The sequence below is a fragment of the Pecten maximus genome, chromosome 7 (assembly GCF_902652985.1).
Source record: "Pecten maximus chromosome 7, xPecMax1.1, whole genome shotgun sequence".
Classification (NCBI taxonomy): domain Eukaryota; kingdom Metazoa; phylum Mollusca; class Bivalvia; order Pectinida; family Pectinidae; genus Pecten; species Pecten maximus.
The window spans coordinates 27,955,693-27,978,041 of NC_047021.1; the positions used below are offsets into that span (position 1 = coordinate 27,955,693).

Here is a 22,349-nt window from a genome sequence, read left to right on the forward strand (position 1 = left end):
TTTGTGTATTTTGAAATTTATCTAAGGTGGTAGTTTGTTTAATACCTGGTCGTGAAAATTTTAGATCATCCATTAAAAAAGCAAGTTTTGTTAGAAAATATCAAATCTTTAGCCATTTCAGCTGCAGGCATCAATAGGTCAGCTGATTTTAATAGTAAGACAATTTAAATGACGATCTCAAGTTGTTGAGTGATATTTTTTTGAAATCCAAAGAGTGAAAATTTGTCATTAACATGATTCAGTTTAATGATATCTTAATTGACTTATATTTAGTGTCATTATGTTTGTTTATGTGCAGATGATCCTGATGCCTGATGAGGAAGATATGGAGGCCAAGAAGACTGGTGTAGTTCGCGGTGACAATGAACCAAGGTTTGACGAGATTTTTGCTTTTCGTCTTGATGAACTGGAGTTAATGAGTTTAAAAATGATCGTTGATGTCCTAGATGATGACATCACTGGACAAGATGACAACCTAGGTCAGGTCATCATAGATCTCAATTCCTTCAACTTTAAAGAGAGTTCCACCCATACAGCCTGGTACATGCTGGCTAGAGAGGTGAGTCTTGTCTAGCTAGTCGTGATCATATTTGTAGCCCTCCCTCCATCATAAAGCTGATCATGATTTTGGCATCAATTACATGTATATCCCAATCACAATGGTTAAATTTTATATCTTGTGGGTTGAACAAGGTTTTTGCTAATTTGTGTGGCATAATTATCATATGAAATCATGAAAGTTTGATCTGTGTAATAATAATATTATATACGTAGATGTAGATATAATCAATTTTTATAAAAAAAAAAAACGCTATAGTACTATTGGTTTATATGAGAAAATACATGCAGTTTTAACATACAATGACAATGTGACTAGCTTTTCCACTCATTGCTGTCCAGACTGACTTCACAGTAGCTGGGGACCTAGAAATCACTCTGGCCTTTCAGCTACCCAACAGTCTGTGGGTGACTGTCCACAGAGCATCCAATCTTCCTCCCAGGTCTGATGGAAAACCAGCTGATGTTTTCGTCAAGATAAACATTCCTGGAACTAAGAAGTTCTTCCAAACTCATGTAAATACAGCTGAATGTCTTAATGTTTTATTTACTATATCCCGGGAATCTTTCTTCATAGGAAAATTTCACTCTTAGACAAAATATGTTTTCAAATTGCTTAAAATTGTACCTTGACCATGACATGCGAGATTTCAAGAGTATGGAGTAGCGGAGCTTTCACTACAGTGTTATAATGGTGAAAGTTAAAATTGGTGAAAGTCTCTTAAGTTGGTGCAGAAGTTGTTATTGTTCTCATTTATCTGATACTATAAATAGGTATTTCTTTCCCCATTTATTTTTAACCATAATGCAGTCCAGAGTTGTATTTTTTTTTAAAAGACAAAACGTGTACATCTATACATATAATGTGGTTTTAGAACCACATGTCTTTTTATAAATAAATAAATCAGAAATTGAATGGTGTTATACCATCATTTGGCATGATTTGACATGACATGAAGACATGATTATGTCTTAATTTGGACTTGAATCATAAATCTTTTAAATCTTCCATAGGTAAAAAAACAGACTTTGGATCCTGAATGGGAGGAAAGCTTTGAGTTTGAAGTAGCCAAAGAGGAATTTGGGATGAGGTATGTCATTTATTTTAATTCTACAAATACATCCTAATATTTCAATCTTCACATAGAAATCGTGTTCAGAAAATACCTCTGTCCTGTTTCTCATTAGATGATTACTCATTTACTTCATTGACATATTTTTGAACTTATTTATCTGGGACAATTGCACACAAATCTTATAGCCTCTGTCCCTTATCCTGGAAGAGGAAGGAGATTCAGTATTTATTGTTTATGATTATGAATAATTGAATAATTGCAGTGAGTGAAAATTTGTTTCCCTGGAGGAAATAGTGTAAAAAGCAAAAATGATATTGGGCTAGTAGCTAGCATGCCTGATATACTTTCTACATCACACTCAATGTGTAGAAATCTTTTAATAAGTTTTTATGTTTCACAATGTAGGATGAAGGGTCACAAGTGATGTTTTTTTGGTATTGAATATTATATTTATAAATTTATCGTGTTCAGAATTTGCATTGTCAAATTACTGAACTTATCCATTCCTTTTAACATTACACAGACAGGTGATTTTTCATGCAATTGATGAGGACAAGGAAAGTGGGAATGAGTCGCTTGGCCAGGTGGTCATCAATCTGGCTGACTTTGACCCCGACAGGGGACTGTACAGATCAGAAAAGCTTGCTGACCTGGTAAGGGGGATAAATCTGTCATGACCAAGTTTCTTAATGAATCAACAGTTTTTGATAAAGATACTGAATTATGTTAATTTTTGCATAACATTAAATCAGCCAAGAACCTTCTAATAAAATATTCTATAACTATAATCTGATAGTAGGTCTTCCTTGATTTTGAATCATTTCTTTGGTAATCTAGTGGGTGTTTTTAATAAGTTTTAAATCATTTTTGTAACAATACTTCCCCAAATAATAAATAAAATAAAATTTAGAACACCAAATCACCTGATGCTTGATATGTGAATCTTGTACACATCTAAGACCATTTTGGTATACTGCTCTCTATATAAATTTCACAAATGATTTATTTTTTTAATACTGATGACTAGGTTGTCCACCCGTCTGTAGTGTATCTTTCTAGTTTAAATCAAAAGGTGATTTAAATTGTGAAGAGCTGCAAAATGTATTTTGATCTGATTTAGTGTAATCATTCCTAGAAACAATTAAATTGTTGTATAAATGAAGCTAGCGTGGGTGCAACTATACAGAAATATACAATTGTATTGTTTAGCACTATCAGGGTTGACACACAGAAAGTCTCGGCTGGTAGTCTTTATAACTGTTCAAACGTTTATACTAACTACTAAAATCAGAGTATTGTTGGATTTCAGAGGTCTACCAAATGTTTGAGGAGTAAATGGGCTCAGCACAGTGTAATGCAGGAGTTCCGACAGTCCCTTTTGGCTCATGCTCAGAGCAAGACCCCGAAAATCTTGTATGGCCCTCACAGAGGACAAACGGTATGTACAAAATGTACTATTTTTCTTCAAGAATCCAGGCTTTTTTTTAAATACATACAAATTTAGAATACTAATCAGCCAAATGAATACTAATCATTTTATAAAATTTCAGTTTGTGTATTAATCATTACTGAATATATAATGATTGTTGCTTGTGTTATACTGTAATAGAAGTGAAATACAAATGGTATTATTTTGCCTCTTTGAAATACATATATATATAAATGTACATGTATTCATAGTTAAAAACACTATACATGCAGTCAAACCGCAGCAGTCAAACTGCAGTCATATGTGACCTTCCAAGGGAGTCTATAAGAAAGGTCACATATGACAGGTGGTCTCTTAATCCAGGTTCAAAGAAAATGACCCGAAAAGGAAAGTTCATAATTATTCTGCCACATATGTAAAATTTATCAGCTACAAGTATCAGTACAAATATGAAAAGGAATTTCCTCAGTCATCAATTAAGATTGTGAATATGATCAAATCTGTAAGAGACCTCTTGAGGAAAACGAAAGAAAAAAAGAAAAAAAAGAAAAAGAAAAATCACTATTCACTAAATGAAATTAAATGCTTATAATAATGGACAATATAAAAACATATCCCCATTTCTACATATGTAGTACAATATTTATTTTTTTTAATTTAATTCAGTTTCTTTTATTTTCATTAATATATTCTTTTAGCATGTTACAATAATTTTTTTTTAATTTTAAAATACAAAAAAATAATCAAAGAGTTTGAATGGCTAATTTGATTATTTCCAGTGCCGGATACATTTACAAAAAAAAAGAAAGAAAAAACTTTCTCTTTTTTTTTTTTGCATTCCTGAAATCCTGGCCCGGACTTCGTCCGGATTATTAGTCACGTAACTGCATTTCCTTCATAACGATGGAGACGTTTTTAACTGGCAAATATCTGTCCTAATGTCTCAAAAAGAACATAAATTTCAGTTAAACAGTAAGTTGACTGTTTATTCACTCTTTTTCATACTTCCCAAGCAAATGTTTGTATTTTTATCTATCAAAATTTCGTGAAAATCGTCTGAATGGCGAGGACGTTTTTTCGCCATATCCCATCTCCTTTTTCGGCATAGCCGTATAATATTCTTTTGTTCCCGGATATGACGCGACAGGTGGCGTTACTGGTCAAGATGAAGTATGTGATTGGTCAATATAGCGGTAAATGCAAAATGCAGACATGCAGTTAAAGATGAAACAAAATTAAGATTGAATGCAAGCTGAATAAGTGGATGTATCTATTCAAATGACCCATTAATAAAATCATATTCCTGATTCAAATGCAGTCTTATTATCACCAAAAATGATTCAAACTGATATAATTTTGTTACCCGTGATGAAACTGCGCATTTATTAATTAGTCGTTAATTTATTTCACCAGCACTTTTACATTATAACCAGAGACATATATACAGAGAGATTGGCAGCTCTCTATTTGCCCTTGTGTTTACATAGTGGCCCCTGACCTTCCCACAATCCTTTGCGGTCGCTCGGTTCAGTCTTCACTAGACGCCATATTGGAGAAAACTTGAAAACCAGACACATAATTATCGATAATTTCTATTTGAAATCATCACCAAGATCCAATTATGTGCTTTAATTTTATTAATATCAAAGTGCAGAAGTGTCATCAATATGAAATATATCACAATTTGCTGTCCAAGTGTTTGTATTTTGAGTATGAAAGTCAAGCACAACGCAGGAAAGATCGGCGGGAATCTCCAATTTTCGAAAAGTCCCTATGGGGTTTTCGAGAATACGGATAAATGACAACAATGTGCATGATAATCAAGACCACATTCCATAAGTATGATAGTTTTTGGTTAATGTGGTAACTTTTGTAGTGGCCTAGATAAAACAATGTGCTTTTTGTGTGCGTTTAAAATTGACGATGTTTTGGTCGGACGTAATGGCTGCTTAATTACAAAACTTGGACATGTCGAATAGGACCCAATGGATTTTAGAAAATACGGATAAATGGCAACAATGTGCATGATCAATAAGACTATATCCCATAAGTATGATAGTTTTTGGTTAATGTGGTAACTTTTGTAGTGGCCTAAATAAAACGATGTGCTTTTTGTGTGCGTTTAAAATTGACGATGTTTTGGTCTGACGTAATGGCGGCTATTTACAAACTTGGACATGTCGAATAGGACCCAATGGATTTTCGAAAATACGGATAAATGACAACAATATGCATGATCAATAAGACTATATCCCATAAGTTTGATAGTTTTTGGTTAATGTGGTAACTTTTGTAGTGGCCAAAATAAAACGATGTGCTTTCTGTGTGTATTTAAAATGACGATGTTTTGGTCTGACGTAATTGCGGATTAACCAGAACATGTCGAATAAGTTCTAATACTACGATACACACATGCGCATAGCCCGATTTACCTGCGCTCGCGTGTGTTTGATAGGAGACAGGACGCTCTCGATAAGGGATATTCTTGAGTGGTCACGAATAAAGGGAGCCACTATGTGTACGGGGAAATAGCGATGTTACTAATCTCTCTGTATATATGTCTCTGTTATAACCACCAGCATTAAAACTATGTAGTTTATCTTTTTTAAAGATATTTCTTGTTTAGAAGTAAAGTACAGTTTCGTTCGTTTTTGGTTGTTATCAGGGCAAAGATAATAAATTCAATACATTTTTTGAGACAGAATAAGACATTTCATGCATTTCTGAAGTATTTTTTAATCTTTAAAAGCAGACAAGTTCGTCCGGTTTCTTCTTGATTATGACTTCTGCTTCCGTTTTAAAACTCAGAAAGTCGCTGAAAAATGTCGCTTTTCAGCATTTGGGACACGGAAATGATGGTCGTTAGTCACGTCTGACAGGTAGTGGCTTAATTCAGGTCACTAGTATAGTAAATAACGTTGGGAGGAAAAAATACGGTATCATGTGAGAGGGAGCCGTTTAATTCAGGTGGTCGCCAAGGCAGGTTTGACTGTATATGTCATTATCTCTGAAAGAAATTAAGGAAAGGTGCCTGTAAGGACATGGATACATATAATTAATTGTTGGTGTAGAGGAAATAGAAAATAAAGTTTCACTTAATGTATTAACAAACTGCTATTATCAAATGTCTTTTATTAAATTACACCATTTGCAAGCAAGACATGGCCCACAGGGACCTGAACATATGTTGTCTGTATAATATAAAAATAACACCCAATATGTAAACACCAAATAGTCATCTCAGCCCTATAATGCCTGACATGAGGACATGATAATTATCATTTTTTTTATTTTTACTATATAATGGAAACATTTTTTACAGTCACCAGTTAACCAGTTACGTACATTGCATTAGGGGCTTTAAACTAAGCCAGCAATGTGTGATTTAAAAGGAACATTTTAGCTTTTTTTGATATTGTAGAATTTTAAATGACTAGCACTGGTGATAGATACAGTGTAACCAGGTAGCTCCTCTGTATACAAACAATAGATATTGACCAAGTAAGATAGTGGAGTGACACCTTATTAGAATTAGTTAAGGCAAAATATAGGAGTTGTCTTTCTTCGTTCTATTATATCTCTCACTTGATGCTGTTTGTATTGATATTTCAGTAGAGGCTTATCAATCAATGTTAAAAATTAGTATGTTAAAATTCCATCCTCATGCTTCTGTCATTTCACATCAGTGAAGGAGCATTTTTTTTAATCGACTACAAAATAATGTCATGTTAATACTCATGATCAGAATTAAGCTCAAGCATGTTAATGTTTTCTTTCTTGGACTTTAGAAAACATTAAAAAAAGTGTAAATTATTTTCAATTTTTATGCATAACCATGTACGTTTTATTGGATTAAATAGCCATCATAGGGGTGGGGGTACCTGTAGTATGTTCCTTAGGCCTCCACCTTAGTTCATACTACTACATATTTAGTATATTTAGTATATTTCATGAAATTTTGTGTCATCCCTTGTATTCCGTGAAATGCAATACCGGGGGATAGGGTTGTAAAGATTTTAATTACTTTAATAAATTATTTTCTGCTCTTTCAAAATAGATGTTTGATTAGTTAATTGAAAAAAAGCATCTGTGACGTATTTGGTTAACATAAATCAAAGGCATTTACTGCCAGGAACAAGAGTTTGTTTTATCAAGCATTTTACTGTATTAGATATTTAGGTCAGTCTCGGATGGCTTTTTATGATATCCTTTTGCCAGGCATCATGTGTTGCAGGTCAGTCTCGGATGGCTTTTTATGATATCCTTTTGTCAGGCATCATGTGGTGTGCACTTTATGTTGTAAACAATTAAAATTTTTGAGTTCCTCAGTAGATAAGGGGCCCAGAGTAATGATATTGGGCCAGTATCATGCTGGGATGAAGGGCTACTTAAGTTATTCAAATGAATGACTTTAACCTACTTTCAATGTCACAGATCAAATACATTAGAACCTATAAATGACGTCTTCTCAATAACCAGGAGGCCCAAAGTCATCATGTTGAACCAGTAGCATGCTGAAATAAATGGCTAACAAAAATTACACCATTTGCTAATAAAAGACGTTCAAATGAATGACCTTGACCCACTTTCAGGGTCACAGGGGTCAAATATGTTAAAGTTTTTAAACAACTTCTCATTAACCAAGTGGCTCTACTAGACTAAGTCGTGATATTTGGCCAGTGACATACTTCAATTACAGACTGAAAAAAATTGTTCTATTGAATAACCTTGACTAACCTTCAAGGTCACACTGAATCAAGTGTGTTAAATTCTTAATTATAAAACAAAACATCAACTATCTGTGTTTTTCAGAACTCATGTGCGACCATTAAAAGGGGCATTCCTTCGTTCAGACATCAGAAACATGCACAATTTCTATTGATGAAATCTATGTTCGAACAATGATTATTTGAGTGTTTGTGCCTACATGTAATAAATTAAATGTACAGGAAGGCATATCTTAGACAAATACTGTATGTCTTTGCGATAATTAGTGATACTTTAGGTCGAATTAAGAATTTTCAGGACTTAATACTCCAAGAACTTTGGTTTATCTTGAGAGTTAAACTGCTGTGCCATATTAATGTAAAGATTATAACTTTTTTTACTTGGAAAAAATACATATTTTCCAGTAAGTTTAGTTTTGACGACCTAAACTTTATTCAAACGATGGAATGTCCCTGTAAGGCTCATGGGCCTCTTGTATAACATGAAGTCAGTTTATTATAAAAGTTACCTCCCTTTGTACTGTAATATTGCTTGAGACTTCATCATGATAAAAATCAATGAATGGGAAAGATGTTTTTATACACCTTCGAGCCATACTTCATACTCCCCCTGTCGTTTAACAATATGTTTTTAATGCTTATGTAGTATTTGCAAACTTTATTGTAATTTGTTTACAAATCTGAAAACAGCAAGATATTCTAGAATATAAATATTGATTGCTGCGACCTTGGCTTTGATATGGTACAAAGTTTATGCATGAAATATTTCAGTTGTCAATAGAAGATATTGTCTGGACAGGTTTCAGTTTTCACATTTCCTTGAACAAGTAGATATACCCAGTGTTGAATTTGTAAACTGAACATTTTTATCAGAACAAACATTCAGTTAATTAATACTATTCGCCTCCATTGGATTTTAGTCTTCAATGGTAAACTCACTGATAAATGTGTGATCACTCATTAATAGGTAATATCATAAGTTAGATTTTGGATATCACATATAAAAGAGGTCAGCAAATTAAATGAGAAATAAAATCATTCTTTACTCATTGGCACAAATAACATTATTTCAAAATCATGATACATTGTATTACTGTATAAATTATTTGATGCATCCAAAATTTTCAATTTATGATATTTTTAGTTTAGATTAATTTCTGATTAGTGTTTGTTCTTTTTTTGTTTTTGTTTATTTATCAATCCAGTTTCAATATGTGAGATACTTATATCTAATCACATATGATCAAATTTATGCTGATTTGATATTTAGAATGTTTAAAAAAATCATGGATTGGAAATTGATTATCTATATTATGTATATTATATTATTATATTATGTATGTATATAATATTATTATATTATGTATATATGTTATTATATTATGTATATATATTATTACATTATGTATATATATTATATTATTATATTATTTCTCTGGGTACAACTACCACAGGAAATTCAAATCTATATCTTCGGATCCACAACACATAGTGTATATGATACATTGTGCTAATAAATAGATATATAGCTTAGAAACACAAATGAAGAAGGAAGACAACTTTTTGACTCGTGCCCTGACCGGGCCTCGAACTCACGATCTACGGCATCCAATCGCCTAGCCAGAAATACCCGCAGCTTATTCAGCTGCGCCACATCGGCATTCTCTAATATTATTATATTATGTATATATCACCTGTATATGAGAAGCTGTAAGGGCTGTGTTGTTTCGAATGACGTGTCACACAGTTGGTGTCGTCAGTATTTCAGCTCTGTTCCATCTAAATATAAAGATTTTCTATAGTCTCTAGTCATGTCACTGTAAAGAATATTGCCTATTGCATAATATTCATTTCCAATTGAACAGTAATCAAACAATGCCACTCATTTACTCAAATGTACTAGCTCACCTAGCATAATGGACTCTAACAAAGCTAAGTTAGAAATTATGGCACCGTGTTGCAATCCGAGATGAAGGGATTTATTTTCTTCTTTTCTTTGTTAGGTGTACAATATTTTAGTTTTTTCTGTTAGAAAAATGTGTGGGATTTAAATTTTGTTATTAAAAATTCAAATTTATCACAGTAATAACAAACAAAAATAATGAAACCCTGGCTGGTGTCAGGGTCGAACTTTGACTGCGATGATGTATAGATTTGATGTTTGTCAATACAGAGATCAAACACACTCATAAATCACACACAATTTAATAGCTTTTATGGTCATATAAAGTAGGTGTTTGGCTATGGTTTTAATGTAAGAATGTGTGAGCCGTTTGATTGAGACAGGTACGTGGATCTGTCACTCAGTCCCATTATTGATAAGTAATGGAGTAGCATGTCCGTATATATATATATACACACCATTACTGCTTTTACCACTTATCAGGCCAAATGTTTTTGAAAATTTGTTGTAAAATATTTGGTTAAGTATTTTTGAAAGAAGAAGCACAACAAAAACTTGGTTTGACCTAAAGAATTTTGTTCTGTTATGAACTTTATATGCCAGGTTCAATTTTCTTGTCCTGAAATTTAAAAAACATATACACTCCAAATATATAGAAAAAGATTTTTTGCTGTCTCTTTCTCTTGAATATAACACTGAAATCTACCTGTGCTATATGAATGACTCCATGCTGGTTAGAGTTTGTTACAAAATACATGAAAGTACTGTAGTTTAGAATTACCAGTTAAATTCTTTTGAAATGTTTTCAATACGATTTCAAGGCAGTTTTGAGTGTAGATTTCCAAGTTTGCACCCAATGACACACCAGGTAGTTGTTGGTAATACGTTCTAGTCGAACCAGTAATACCAGAACTTGTACAAAGTCTTTTTGTCACCAGTAAATTACTCTGTGCCTTGATAAGGATTTTCTCATTAGCACAGTGTCTGGGTTATCTGGTCCCCTCATTGCCCATTTAATATGTTCGTTTGGAGTTTGGGCTACTTTAAATGCTTGAATCTACACCAGAAATCAATACATAGTATCAGTATTTTTGGAATACTTAAAATTAATGTCTCAATCTTTGGTGTTGTGTACAGTATTACTGTCTGACACATGATTGGCCAGCTACTCTGGTTTGTAGATTTGGTTTTGATTTGGAAATTTATGTGTTCTGAAAAATGTTTGTGTGAACTCCTAAGCTCCGACAAAAGTTTGTCATTTGTTAATGTGATACAAGTTATATAGATATCATACTCAACATCTAAAAGTTCATATTATACTGGGTTATAAGTTGAAATTGACGTAAAGCATCAAGACTGGCTCTCTGATTTTCTAACTTTGTATGAAGTGGGTCATGCAAATAAAATACATTTTTAACTGTTATAGGTTTGTTAAGTGTATTTTTATATACAGTGTCATTCAGACATACAATGTAATTACGGTATAAAACCAGTTTAAAACAATAATTTCAATAAAGTTTGTTTTTTTGCTTCTAATACATGTTAAATTATCATACTTTTTAGTGTTGAAAAAGGGAGAATAATATTGTCATTATAAGTTTTATATCATTACTAGTCTTTTCGACATAAAGAAATTATTGGATGCAGATGTCAGCTTATATGAGAAATGAACTTACTAATGCCTCTACATATTAAGAGTAACTAATCTCCCTATGTGTTCATTAAATGCATTCTCCTACACTGAATTTTTTACCACCCCTCATTTAAAGTTTAATTCAAAATCTGAAATGACAAATTTGGAGTAAATATGAACTAGGTGATTCAAATTAATTCCACTTAAACTTAAGTTACGCCTTATTTGTCCATCAGAAGAACTAAGCTGAGCACATTTTCTCATGTGAATCTTTCTACTAGTTTTTTGCCATAATTCACATATAAGAAAACAGTTTTTTTTATTATTTTTCGTGACTGGTGGTATGGGGACACCTAGAGATGAAGTAGTGTTGAGAATCACGCTTGTGTGAAAGCATTGCTTAATGGCTTTCTATCTGACACACATGGTGTTCCACATAGTCAGCATTGCCTACATTTTTATGTAACCTGACAGTACCACTTGCTAATGCCACTGTTTCTAAACCATTAATTGAACATTACTGGTTTGACACCCTGTAGAGAAACTCTGACCAAACCTTACACAATTATTCTTTGGACAATCCATCTTTTGCCTCATAATTGTCAGCATTTTGTGTTTTCAATTGGCTGCAGACCTTGTAGAGTACCAGACTTCTTTACAGTCACAAGGCAATAGAGGGGGGATATATAGATATTTTATATATTGACACATCATCTTCTCATGGCCTTTTTGAACTCTAGCTATGTTTCAGTACAATTTCTTTTGTGGCAGCAACTAAAATTTGAGACATTTTATAGGTTTTTCCTTGTCCTTGAGACAGAACTGGAAAAAAATGAAATGCATGTTAAATGCTACCTGTTTAGTATCAGGTCTCAAGTATGCAATGTATTATATCAAAATAAAATGGTCTTGCTTACATTAATTGCAGAGTATAGCCCTCTGATAGAAGAAAATAGAAAAAAAATGATCGGGTTTTCTTTAGGGAATTATAGCAGAAAAGTAATTAATCAGGAGGACTGTTTTACAGTTCTGTGATGTAGGTCTACGTACATGAGAGTTATCACATTACTGCAAATTACCTGATAATCATCAGCTAGATTGCAGCAACAACATAATTGTAATATTATTTATTTTTTTCTCTCTAATTACTTAGTATTAATCACTATTTTTCAGTTCCAAAGTAATTAACATATACCATAAGGTGTAACAGATATGTGTAAGTAATACTAGATTTGGACACGGGCAACTATAAAGAGTTTTAATCTTTATATTGGGGTATAATGATTGTTAAGGTGGTCTCCTTTACTGTGACGCTGTCAACTCAAGGTTTTTTTGGCTTGGTTTTTGTTGACAAATAGCTGTAACGACTTTGTCAGAATCATTTGAAAGAGTCTTTGTTTAAGTTGGATAAATGTATGACAGCAAGTTTTGTTTACGAGTCTTTTCGGTACCTGCGCTAATGTTGCAAGAAGCGTTGTGGCTTCAAGCTTGATTTATCCTGTATCATGTCTAGTGTTATATTTCAGGCCATTGTTTTGCGGGCAGTGGCCTGCTTTCAGAATCACTGAGTTGAGGGACTATTTTGAACAGCTCTGTAATATGTGTCAAACTCCCTGATGGTCTTGTTGTCTTGACTTATGACCCATCTATAACACAGTTCTTTATTATCCTGAGAAGAACATTTTGCAGCTTTCAAAACTATCCGGTTGTGGAATTGTCTTCAACTGCTCTATGATATGTGTCAAACTTACAAATTAATGTTTTATCCTCGAATTACAGACCCACCAACTTGACAGTCTCAGGGCATACAGTTAGCGTTTTCATTTATAAATCTACATTTTCATTGGAGACTGTGCAGAGCACAGATACTGTCATCTTCACGCCCATGTTCCTGTTTCCACTTATGGCTAAATTGAGATGGAAATTAACAAAAAAAATGTGCACATTATGTCAACAATAAAACCCCAATCTTACACAATTGTGGAGTTATTCCATTTAAATTCCATGTTTAAATTCAGATATCGTTTAAATATTTTATTGCAACAGAAGTTCAATTATAAACATAATAGGAATTCCAAAACAATTATCATTATACTTGTAATTTAAATAAATACAATCATATTGGATAATAATTCATCTTTAAAAAAAGAAGGCATAAAACTGGGAAATCTAAGTGCCATTGCAGTTAGAATGTAATACATTACTGTTTGTCAGAGGCACACAATAATACAGTGTGTTATGTTACTTGATGGATAAGCTATTAAACCTCGTATTCCGGAGAAAGAATCAATGTGTAATGTAAATCAATTTCATTAATGGTTGAAGGATAAATGGAAGAGAGTGTTTATGGAGGTGTCAGAATACCACTTCTAATGTTATTTCTACCCCGTCCATTGTAACACTGGCAATACTGACATGCTTGGTGGCTCTGTACAATAGAATGCTCTTTCTGGGGTCATCGCCAATTTGAACCAAATGACAGAATCAGATTTATGTTGAGAAGATCTTATGTATACATATATGTACTAACTGATGTTTTTCTCCACAATGAATTTAATTTATATATATTTTATGGTGTTAATGGTTTTGTTATTCATAAATCATTGTATACCCTACAATCATCCGAGTTATTATTAGTCCATTTTAAGATATATTTATAATTCACATTATCGTGATGTTGATGGGTGTTGGGTGATCCGTGGCATTGTTACAACTTCAAGTTTCATATTCATATTTAATATCATACACCCAGCCACTTGTTAATCATAGGCAAAGGCCTGGTATTCTGTTATGGACATCTGTGATGACAAACCCCATATTTTATATACATTTAATTCCATGTCAAATCCTCCCACACATTAATTTTAAGAATATTGTAAAACATTAACAAGAAAACAAGAAGTATTTCTCATCTATCTTCCTAGATTGCAATGTATTTTTATATGACTAATATATCCTGTTGAAGTAAATCTAGACTGTGTGAGTTAATGTATTGTTATTGTGAGAGCTGGTAAATTGACCTAAGTTTGGCTATTGATTAGATACTGAGACGCAATATGTATGCTATCCAAGATTGCCGATATATGATGTACATGTATAGACTATCAGGAGTAGCATTTTAGATATTCTCTTCAGATTTCAAAATGTTATAGACAAGCTGTCATTGATTAAGTTGCTGGAAACTCAATAATGTTGAAAGGTTCTATTATTATTGTGTTGTTTCTATTTTGTGTTGATGTCTATATTTTTCATATAATGACAACTGGTATGTTTACCATTTTGGATGTCAATAGCATTTGGTATGATGATGGTTGTGTTGTTTTTTGTGGGTGTTTGTAGCATTTGGTATGATGATGATTGGTGTTGTTATTTTGTGGGTGTTTGTAATATTTGGTATGATGATGATTGGTGTTGTTGTTTGTGGGTGTTTGTAATATTTGGTATGATGACGGTTGGTGCTGTTATTTTGTTGGTGTTTGTAGCATTGATATGATGACGGTTGGTGTTGTTTTTGTGGGTGTTTGTAATATTTGGTATTATGACGGTTGTGTTGTTTTTGTGGATGTTTGTAATATTTGGTATGATGATGGTTGTGTTGTTTTTGTAGGTGTTTGTAGCATTTGGTATGATGATGATTGGTGTTGTTATTTTGTGGGTGTTTGTAATATTTGGTATGATGATGATTGGTGTTGTTGTTTGTGGGTGTTTGTAATATTTGGTATGATGATGATTGGTGTTGTTTTTTGTGGGTGTTTGTAATATTTGGTATGATGACGGTTGGTGTTGTTATTTTGTGGGTGTTTGTAATATTTGGTATGATGACGGTTGGTGTTGTTATTTTGTGGGTGTTTGTAATATTTGGTATGATGACGGTTGTTTTTAATTGTTTTTCGTGTGTCTGTACCATTTGGTATGAAGACTATTGGTGTTGTTCTTGGGGGAGGGTCAAGCATTTGGTGTGATAACGGTTGGTATTGTTATTATTTTGTGTGTGTCTGTTTCATTTGGTATGATGATGATTGGGTGCTGTTATCACAAGGTAGTCCCCTACCGGTGAAACCGGGGGGCTATAGGTTTCCTCCACGTCCGTGTTATTGTTTTTATATGTGTGTTTTTAGCACTTCGTATGCATGGTGACTGCTTGTCATGGTTTGTGTGGTGTCTATAATATTGGATGTGATGACAAATCGTATTGTTTTCTTTTTCTTTTTTTTTCTTTTCGTTTTTTTGATATTATATGTAATATTTGTAATATGTTACTAACCATGTGCTATGACATGATTTTAACCCAAATATGTTCCAATCCTTTACATAATATAGAACATAATATATCGTTTATTCACATCAAGTATGGGGTTATTGAAGGTTTTAGTATTTCATTTTGTAACATCTATCATTTGTGTTGTGATATTGAACTAATATTATTTTCATGTAGATGAATTTTAATCACCACATGTAGTTGAATTCATATTTGAAATGTTAAAAGATTTAATTAGTTGACATTGTTACAATAGTAATTGCTCATATATCATCTTAAGGTTATTGCTGCTGTATCAACACTTTATCTCGATTTAGTGTATTTAATCAAGATTTTCCAGAATTTGCCAAGCGTGGGTTTTACACGATATTCCGATTAGTTGTTATGATTGGTTAATAACAGCCCTGAAATTTCATTTCCATTTTAGATTTTACTGTCTCGTAAACTATGTGTTATATGTCATTAAAATGGCTATTTTACTCCAATTTTCTCCTCCTCATGAAATACTGTCGTCATTATTTGCACTATTCACGTTTCCAAATTAGTACACAAATATAGTGATTTGTTTGACTCACTCCCGTGGAAGCATTTGAAGGTGTTATGTTTAAGGTTGTTCCGGGTCAGCAGTGTCTGAAAAGCCTAGTGCTATGGATAGCGTGTGACTGGGGTGGGTGGTCTGGAATGGGCTAGCAGAAAATGTCTGTGTTAATTTGTGATTGCACAAAAACCGTATTCTTGTGCATGTACAACTATACCACCGTACTATGATCCTTTTAAAGCAAATCATGTCAAGCGTGGCTGACAAATTTTGCGCTCAATATGAATTTCATTGTCGTCAAACCTCTACAGTGATGGTGTTGTTCGAGTCACTTAAATTGCTTTCTTCCATATATCCTGTCCAACTGACTCACACACAGCTTACAACTGTATTTCTCTCTCTCAGCGAAGTTTCATGTGATTTGAAATAAAAAAAATGAGCAATTATTTCCCCCTTAGTGCACCTGTCAGATCTATGTATTTAAAGAGATTTTATTTTAAAAGGTGGGAACTCATGCCGAAATCTTCTCGATTTAGTAGTAATCACTTTGGCTTGCTTTTACTTTATGTGACATTAAATTAGGAAATCATTTGCTGTGGAAGTTTTAAAAACTATTAAGAATCAAATTTCATTTCAGTAAATAAAGTTTAAATTACTACGTTTGGGGTTGTTAATTTTAGAAAGGAGTATGCTACGTACACTTTTAAATCGAAAATTTGAAGAACGTGTATACGAAATGAAACATCAAGATGCTTATCTATTAATGACATCACATATCTTTTTTGAGGACTTAACTTTTCACCATCAGTGTTGCCATCTAAAATATGGTTTAGGTCCGCCTCAAGATGTTCTTTTAAAATTGAAGGATATCAAAATACTAAAAGTGCTAGTTTGCTGCTGTAGCTAAAATTACGTTTTTTGAATAGGTCATTTTTTATTTTATATATATTTTCATTTTGTGTAGAAAAAAACTTGCTTATTCCATAGAATGATATAAGATGATGAGTTTGGTCGCGGATCGCAATTTCACAGAACGATGATGTGATCGTTAATCTTATCCGATTGGGCGGTGTTATCACCATAGATACTGGGCTGATAGTGTGTCAGACCAGAAATACATACTCTCCCAGACACTGCCTGTACTGGTGTGATGGTAGCAAATCAATGTACTTTATTGTCGTAGACACACTAAATTGTCATCATCGTCGTTGTCATCACTTTCTACTGATAAAAGACTTTTTGGCAATTTAATGAAATCATTAAACAGTAATATTTCAGAATTAATGACAATACTTGGAATTGTAACTTTTCACTTTTTGCCTAATCTTTAAGTTCTACTAAGACTAATGCCTTTGGACAAGTTTATTACATGAAACTTCTACTTCCTTCTTCTCTGTCTTTTAGTCGCTAATATTGATGGTGAACGTACTGGAGCTCGATTAATAATAGTCATTTCTTGCAGTCATGCTGTCTATGGACAAACCTGTAACCAGGTAAAATGTGTAAATGGTTCATCGATGATAATGTGCAATTACTACTTCATAGGCTATTACCGTTATAATTAAATTAACATTGCCATAACCTAATAACATCCTTTATAAGCAGAATGCACCCATGTAATTACTATTTACAAAGAAAAATACTGTTATAATGTTTGTCACTTGCTGCCTTTGTCCATGCAGTTGTGGTACTTGTTAAGCCAGCTATCAAACGTTACTCACACACATTGCTCGGTTAGTTCATAAACGCGGTGTATATACTCGCAGCCTCACCTCAGTGATCACATAAACAGGACCGATTGGTTAGTGTTATATATTCAACTTTCACTTAATATTCCTGCCATGCCCACCCATTTTATGAGCTATGTTTTCATGCTTACCTGACATCCAACTATTTTAATGGGAATCAAGCACGTTTGAAAGAGTGAAAAAATTGAAAATTCTACATAACACCATTCAGATGGAACTCTCCTGTGATTTTATCACTTTCTAATTAACAACGTTTAGTGTCTTGTGGAAGAAATTACGATCACCAGTGAAAATACATGAATATTTATGTTTTAATGTATCAACAGTTTATGTCAAGTTATATAAATTCTGGATCCTTTGATAAGATCTTAAATTGTTGGTTCATTTCAAAATTTCAATGAAAACTTTTTTTATCCCACAAGTTACTTTGAATCCCAATTTCACACTATTTTGAGGGGTCAGCCGGAACAGCAGAAACTTGTTAAATAATGAGGCATTTATATAATTTTGCCGGTGACAATAGTGAAAGATTGTGGTTCGTGTGAGAGCGCCCTGTACAGGTGAAATGTATTTCACCATCTAATTGACATATCGGTTCATGTAATTCGTTTTAATATTGAAAAATACGATGCCATAAATTATGATTGCTAACAGCTTTTGAACAAAGTAACGCAAGATGCTAAGAACACCTCGCATCTATTTATCACCTTGTAAACAAGAACGCTGCTGTAACACAGCTGTCCTCCACCTGACTATACAAATGTGGTATTGAAGTAAACGGGGGATGGCAGAAAAAAAGTCTAAATCAGATTCATATGTATTGGTTACATTGATTATGTTTTAAATGCAGTGAAGCAAATAAAGTAAAAGAAGATGTGTTTGTAGATGTGTACTACATGAATCTGATCTCCGTTGTCCTGGATAATCACCCAAGCGAACATGTTTTGTACATCATTGATACAATAACCGGTTTTAAGTGGAAACTGAATTGATATAACTTAACGATTCCATATGCAACATCTGTGTTGAAGGATGTTTTTATGTTAACAAGGAAGACACATATTCAATATAACTCACCCCATTAAGACATTTTCAGTGAAACTGATATTTATCCAGCGATATCATTTTATGAACCTTCTAACGCTTACCAACAAGGCTATCGGTTTAATTTCTTACACATAGCTATCATATGTTTATTTAGCATTCCTCATAAAATATATATATCTTTTTCTATATACATATCAACACGTTACTATAGGCATTTAGCTTATGTATCTCAATACAATGTTCAGATGTTCGGTTTACTTTTTAATTCTTTATTGGTGTACTTCTCTTAAAAACAATTTGTGGAACTAATTGATTGCCTGGTTTGCCGAGGTCAGTGGTAAGATTTCGAATAGATTATTAGAAAACACTATGATAATTCGTTCCTTTGCTGAATTGTCCTCATTTAATATTGGATGAATTTAACGAAGAGTTTTGAAAAAGGTAATGAATATAATGCGAAATGTGAGAGTCTCTTCAAAACAATTTAGACCGACCGGACGTGCCTATATATCCTGGTGCATCAAACGCCTCTCTCGGTATTCAATTTCAACCTTTCCGACTCTATAAGAAGTGCGAAGATGTCAATTTTTTAAACTAGGTAGTTAACATTCCATTTCTTGGTAGTAACACCTATGTACCATGCTTCATGCCATTGCACACATCAAACTTAGTGTTTCACAAGGAAATGGACGATGTTCTAGTGATTTCATACTAACAAAAATTCAGATGCATATACTAGAGACTGGAAAGATCATATTATGTCGTGTTTCGGTGGCTAGTAACCAGGCCTTATTGTTGTATTGCTGTAAAATTTAATGAAGTTACTACAACATGCTCGACATATTTCGTATTCTTAATGCTCTTTTGTGTTGAAACATGCAGGTTGTCGTAGTAAAATATTCTTGCACACGGTAGTCTCGTTACTATTGAATTGTGTATTCGTGTAGTCTATTAGTAACTATTGATTATAATAATAACCATTCTTTTGAATGTATCCATGTGTATTCAAACAAAAGTTTGGAATCTAGGAATATGCAATTTCTTTTTACCAATGAACACTTGTAGCTGTCAGAAAGGAAAATTTCTGATACAGCCTGGTGTCGTGGGAAGGGTATTAACATCTCTGTTTCACTCGTTTGTCCATCAGTTCTCACCAACACCCTCACATTTCGTACGTGATGACTTAGTTGCTCCACCTGTTAGCAGATCTACTTGTACGCAGCACGCACCGTATACTTTTGCTGAACCCAATGGCAACTTGTGTCAAGTCTTCAACTATTTCAAATATAAATAGGAGGCAAATCTTGCCTGTTAAAAAGTCTTAACAAGTTATCTCATAGACTTATTTTGAAAATGTAGAATTTGTTATGAACGATTCGATATTAAGTATTACCTGAAGTGCCAATACATTCCTTTCAGTGGAAACCGACTAACTTTCACATTGCTACAGTTGCCATGAAGTATATACCATTTACATCAAACAACTTCTATTTACCATTATTTTTAATGTAATTATTCCCAAAACATTGAGCAATTTATCAATTTGAATGAACCATCATGATGAACATTTACCATTTTTTTCATACAGGTACGTTTTTCTGCACTTAACTATAATTGGGATTTTATTATCAAAGTGATGTTTTTTTGTGTATTTTCGTGGTAGGTCATGGTGTGGTTAAAGAAGTCAGTACTTATTTTTGTGGTCGTTTTGTTTGCTGGTAGAAGTAATTATAGTGCTTTGAACATAATAAATCAACAAGATATTCATAATTTTGAATTGAACGTTTTTGAGTTAGTCACTAGTATCCTTTTGAACAATAAGTTTTTGAGGGAGGACTCGCATGAAAAATATATATGGATGAGTGTGGAAATATGTTAGAATAATAAGTTTGTTATGCTGTGATGTATGCTACTTGAATGAAGGTTATGTTGTGCGTAATTGTTTTGGCGGATATCACTATATATACCTGGTTCGCATCACCCTTCTCTTTATGTCTCAGATGAACCTTGTTCGTTATTGTGTCATTAGTAATATTAACACACAGTCCTATGGGAGTTGTATTAAAGTCGGTATAGACGTCTGAGAAGTGGGATGGTAAGACGGTACAAAGGCACTAGTGTTACATTTAGGCAGCCGGAGTGATTGCATACCCCAAATGTTAGTGTAAAAACTTTTATTTGAATTAGCCTGATTTTCTATATATACGTCTGCTTTATGTCAAACCTTCGCGTTGAGAATGGGGTTTGTTGTTTTTTCATGGGAGTAAAGACATACACTTCTTGGTGAGAAACTTACAAAACTGTTTCCAAATAACAGTTCATAATATTTTGCGACATCAGTCTATCAGCGTCTTTGAGCATTGTTTAGTCTACAAAGACGTTTCTCCCACCAATATAAAGAACAAACCGAAACGGCAAGTAAATATTGTGACGTGGATGTTGAGCGTGGAGAGGGACCACTTTGTTGTTAGCTTTAACAGTGATATGACAAACATACTTGTGGTCTCAAGTAGGTTCAAGTGCCCCTCAGCGCCCAGGAGCGTCCACACTTGCTTTGAGACCCTTCCATCAAGTAAAACAATTTGGAAGCATCTAAGCACAGATGTTCTTACAAAAAATGGTATTATTTCTTAGGTTATTTTTGATAGTAATCTCATCATAAACCTGTTTCCAATCCGAGACATTTCGTCAGGTGTTGTGCACCAGACAAGACGACAAATTGGCAGCGAAGTGCCTTACGTACAACGTTTACAAAGTAATCATACATTCGTGTTCCGTACCATATAAACAAATACAAGTGGTGGTACCATAACTATAAGTACATGGAGATGGATGGAAAATCATCCCATCTGGTTTCAATACTTATACCAGTAACATTATAAATCATGTTAGTGTTTTTATAATAGTAATAATGTGTTACGAAATATGTCAAATACATACATAATGTTTTTACCAATACATTAGAGAGGCAGTAAATATAAGGAGTATTATCTTTACTGTTGATTAACAATTTATAAAGATGTATAAGCCAAGCGTCGAATTAATTATAGTAACAACGTGTCTATAATTAGATTAGTTTTTTTTTTTATATATTTTTGACAGCGTTCATGATGCTAATGTAAACACCAATCTCTATCTTATTAATATGTGTCACACATTTAAAATATCAGCATTTCGATTCCCAGTTTATCTTGCCGTTGCGAGTTTAATGCCAGTATTCGGTATATGCATGTCTGCTATGCTTAAATGGGTAGAACTTACTTGTCTGTAAATTGTTCTTTCACACAGTATAATATATATCTTGGCTAGTATGTAGGTATTTTCAGGTACGGTTGTTATTTTGCTATCTATTTGATATAAGTTTGATATGTACATTGGCATTTGAAGAAAGTAATGCACTGTAATTACATGATCCACATTATTTATATTTGA

The 22,349-nt window shown here is 33.2% G+C and overlaps 1 protein-coding gene across 2 annotated transcripts in view; it reads left to right on the top strand.

Annotated features, from left to right (window-relative positions):
• Nucleotides 1-22,349, top strand: part of LOC117330451 (synaptotagmin-7-like) — a 31,533-nt gene that overhangs the window by 5,431 nt on the left and 3,753 nt on the right. For both annotated transcript variants that reach the window (XM_033888744.1, XM_033888743.1), the window contains exons 4-8: nt 299-559; nt 901-1,074; nt 1,573-1,649; nt 2,158-2,287; nt 2,944-3,072. In XM_033888744.1, the coding sequence (XP_033744635.1) occupies nt 299-559; nt 901-1,074; nt 1,573-1,649; nt 2,158-2,287; nt 2,944-3,072 (771 nt within the window). The remainder of the gene's footprint in view (nt 1-298; nt 560-900; nt 1,075-1,572; nt 1,650-2,157; nt 2,288-2,943; nt 3,073-22,349) is intronic.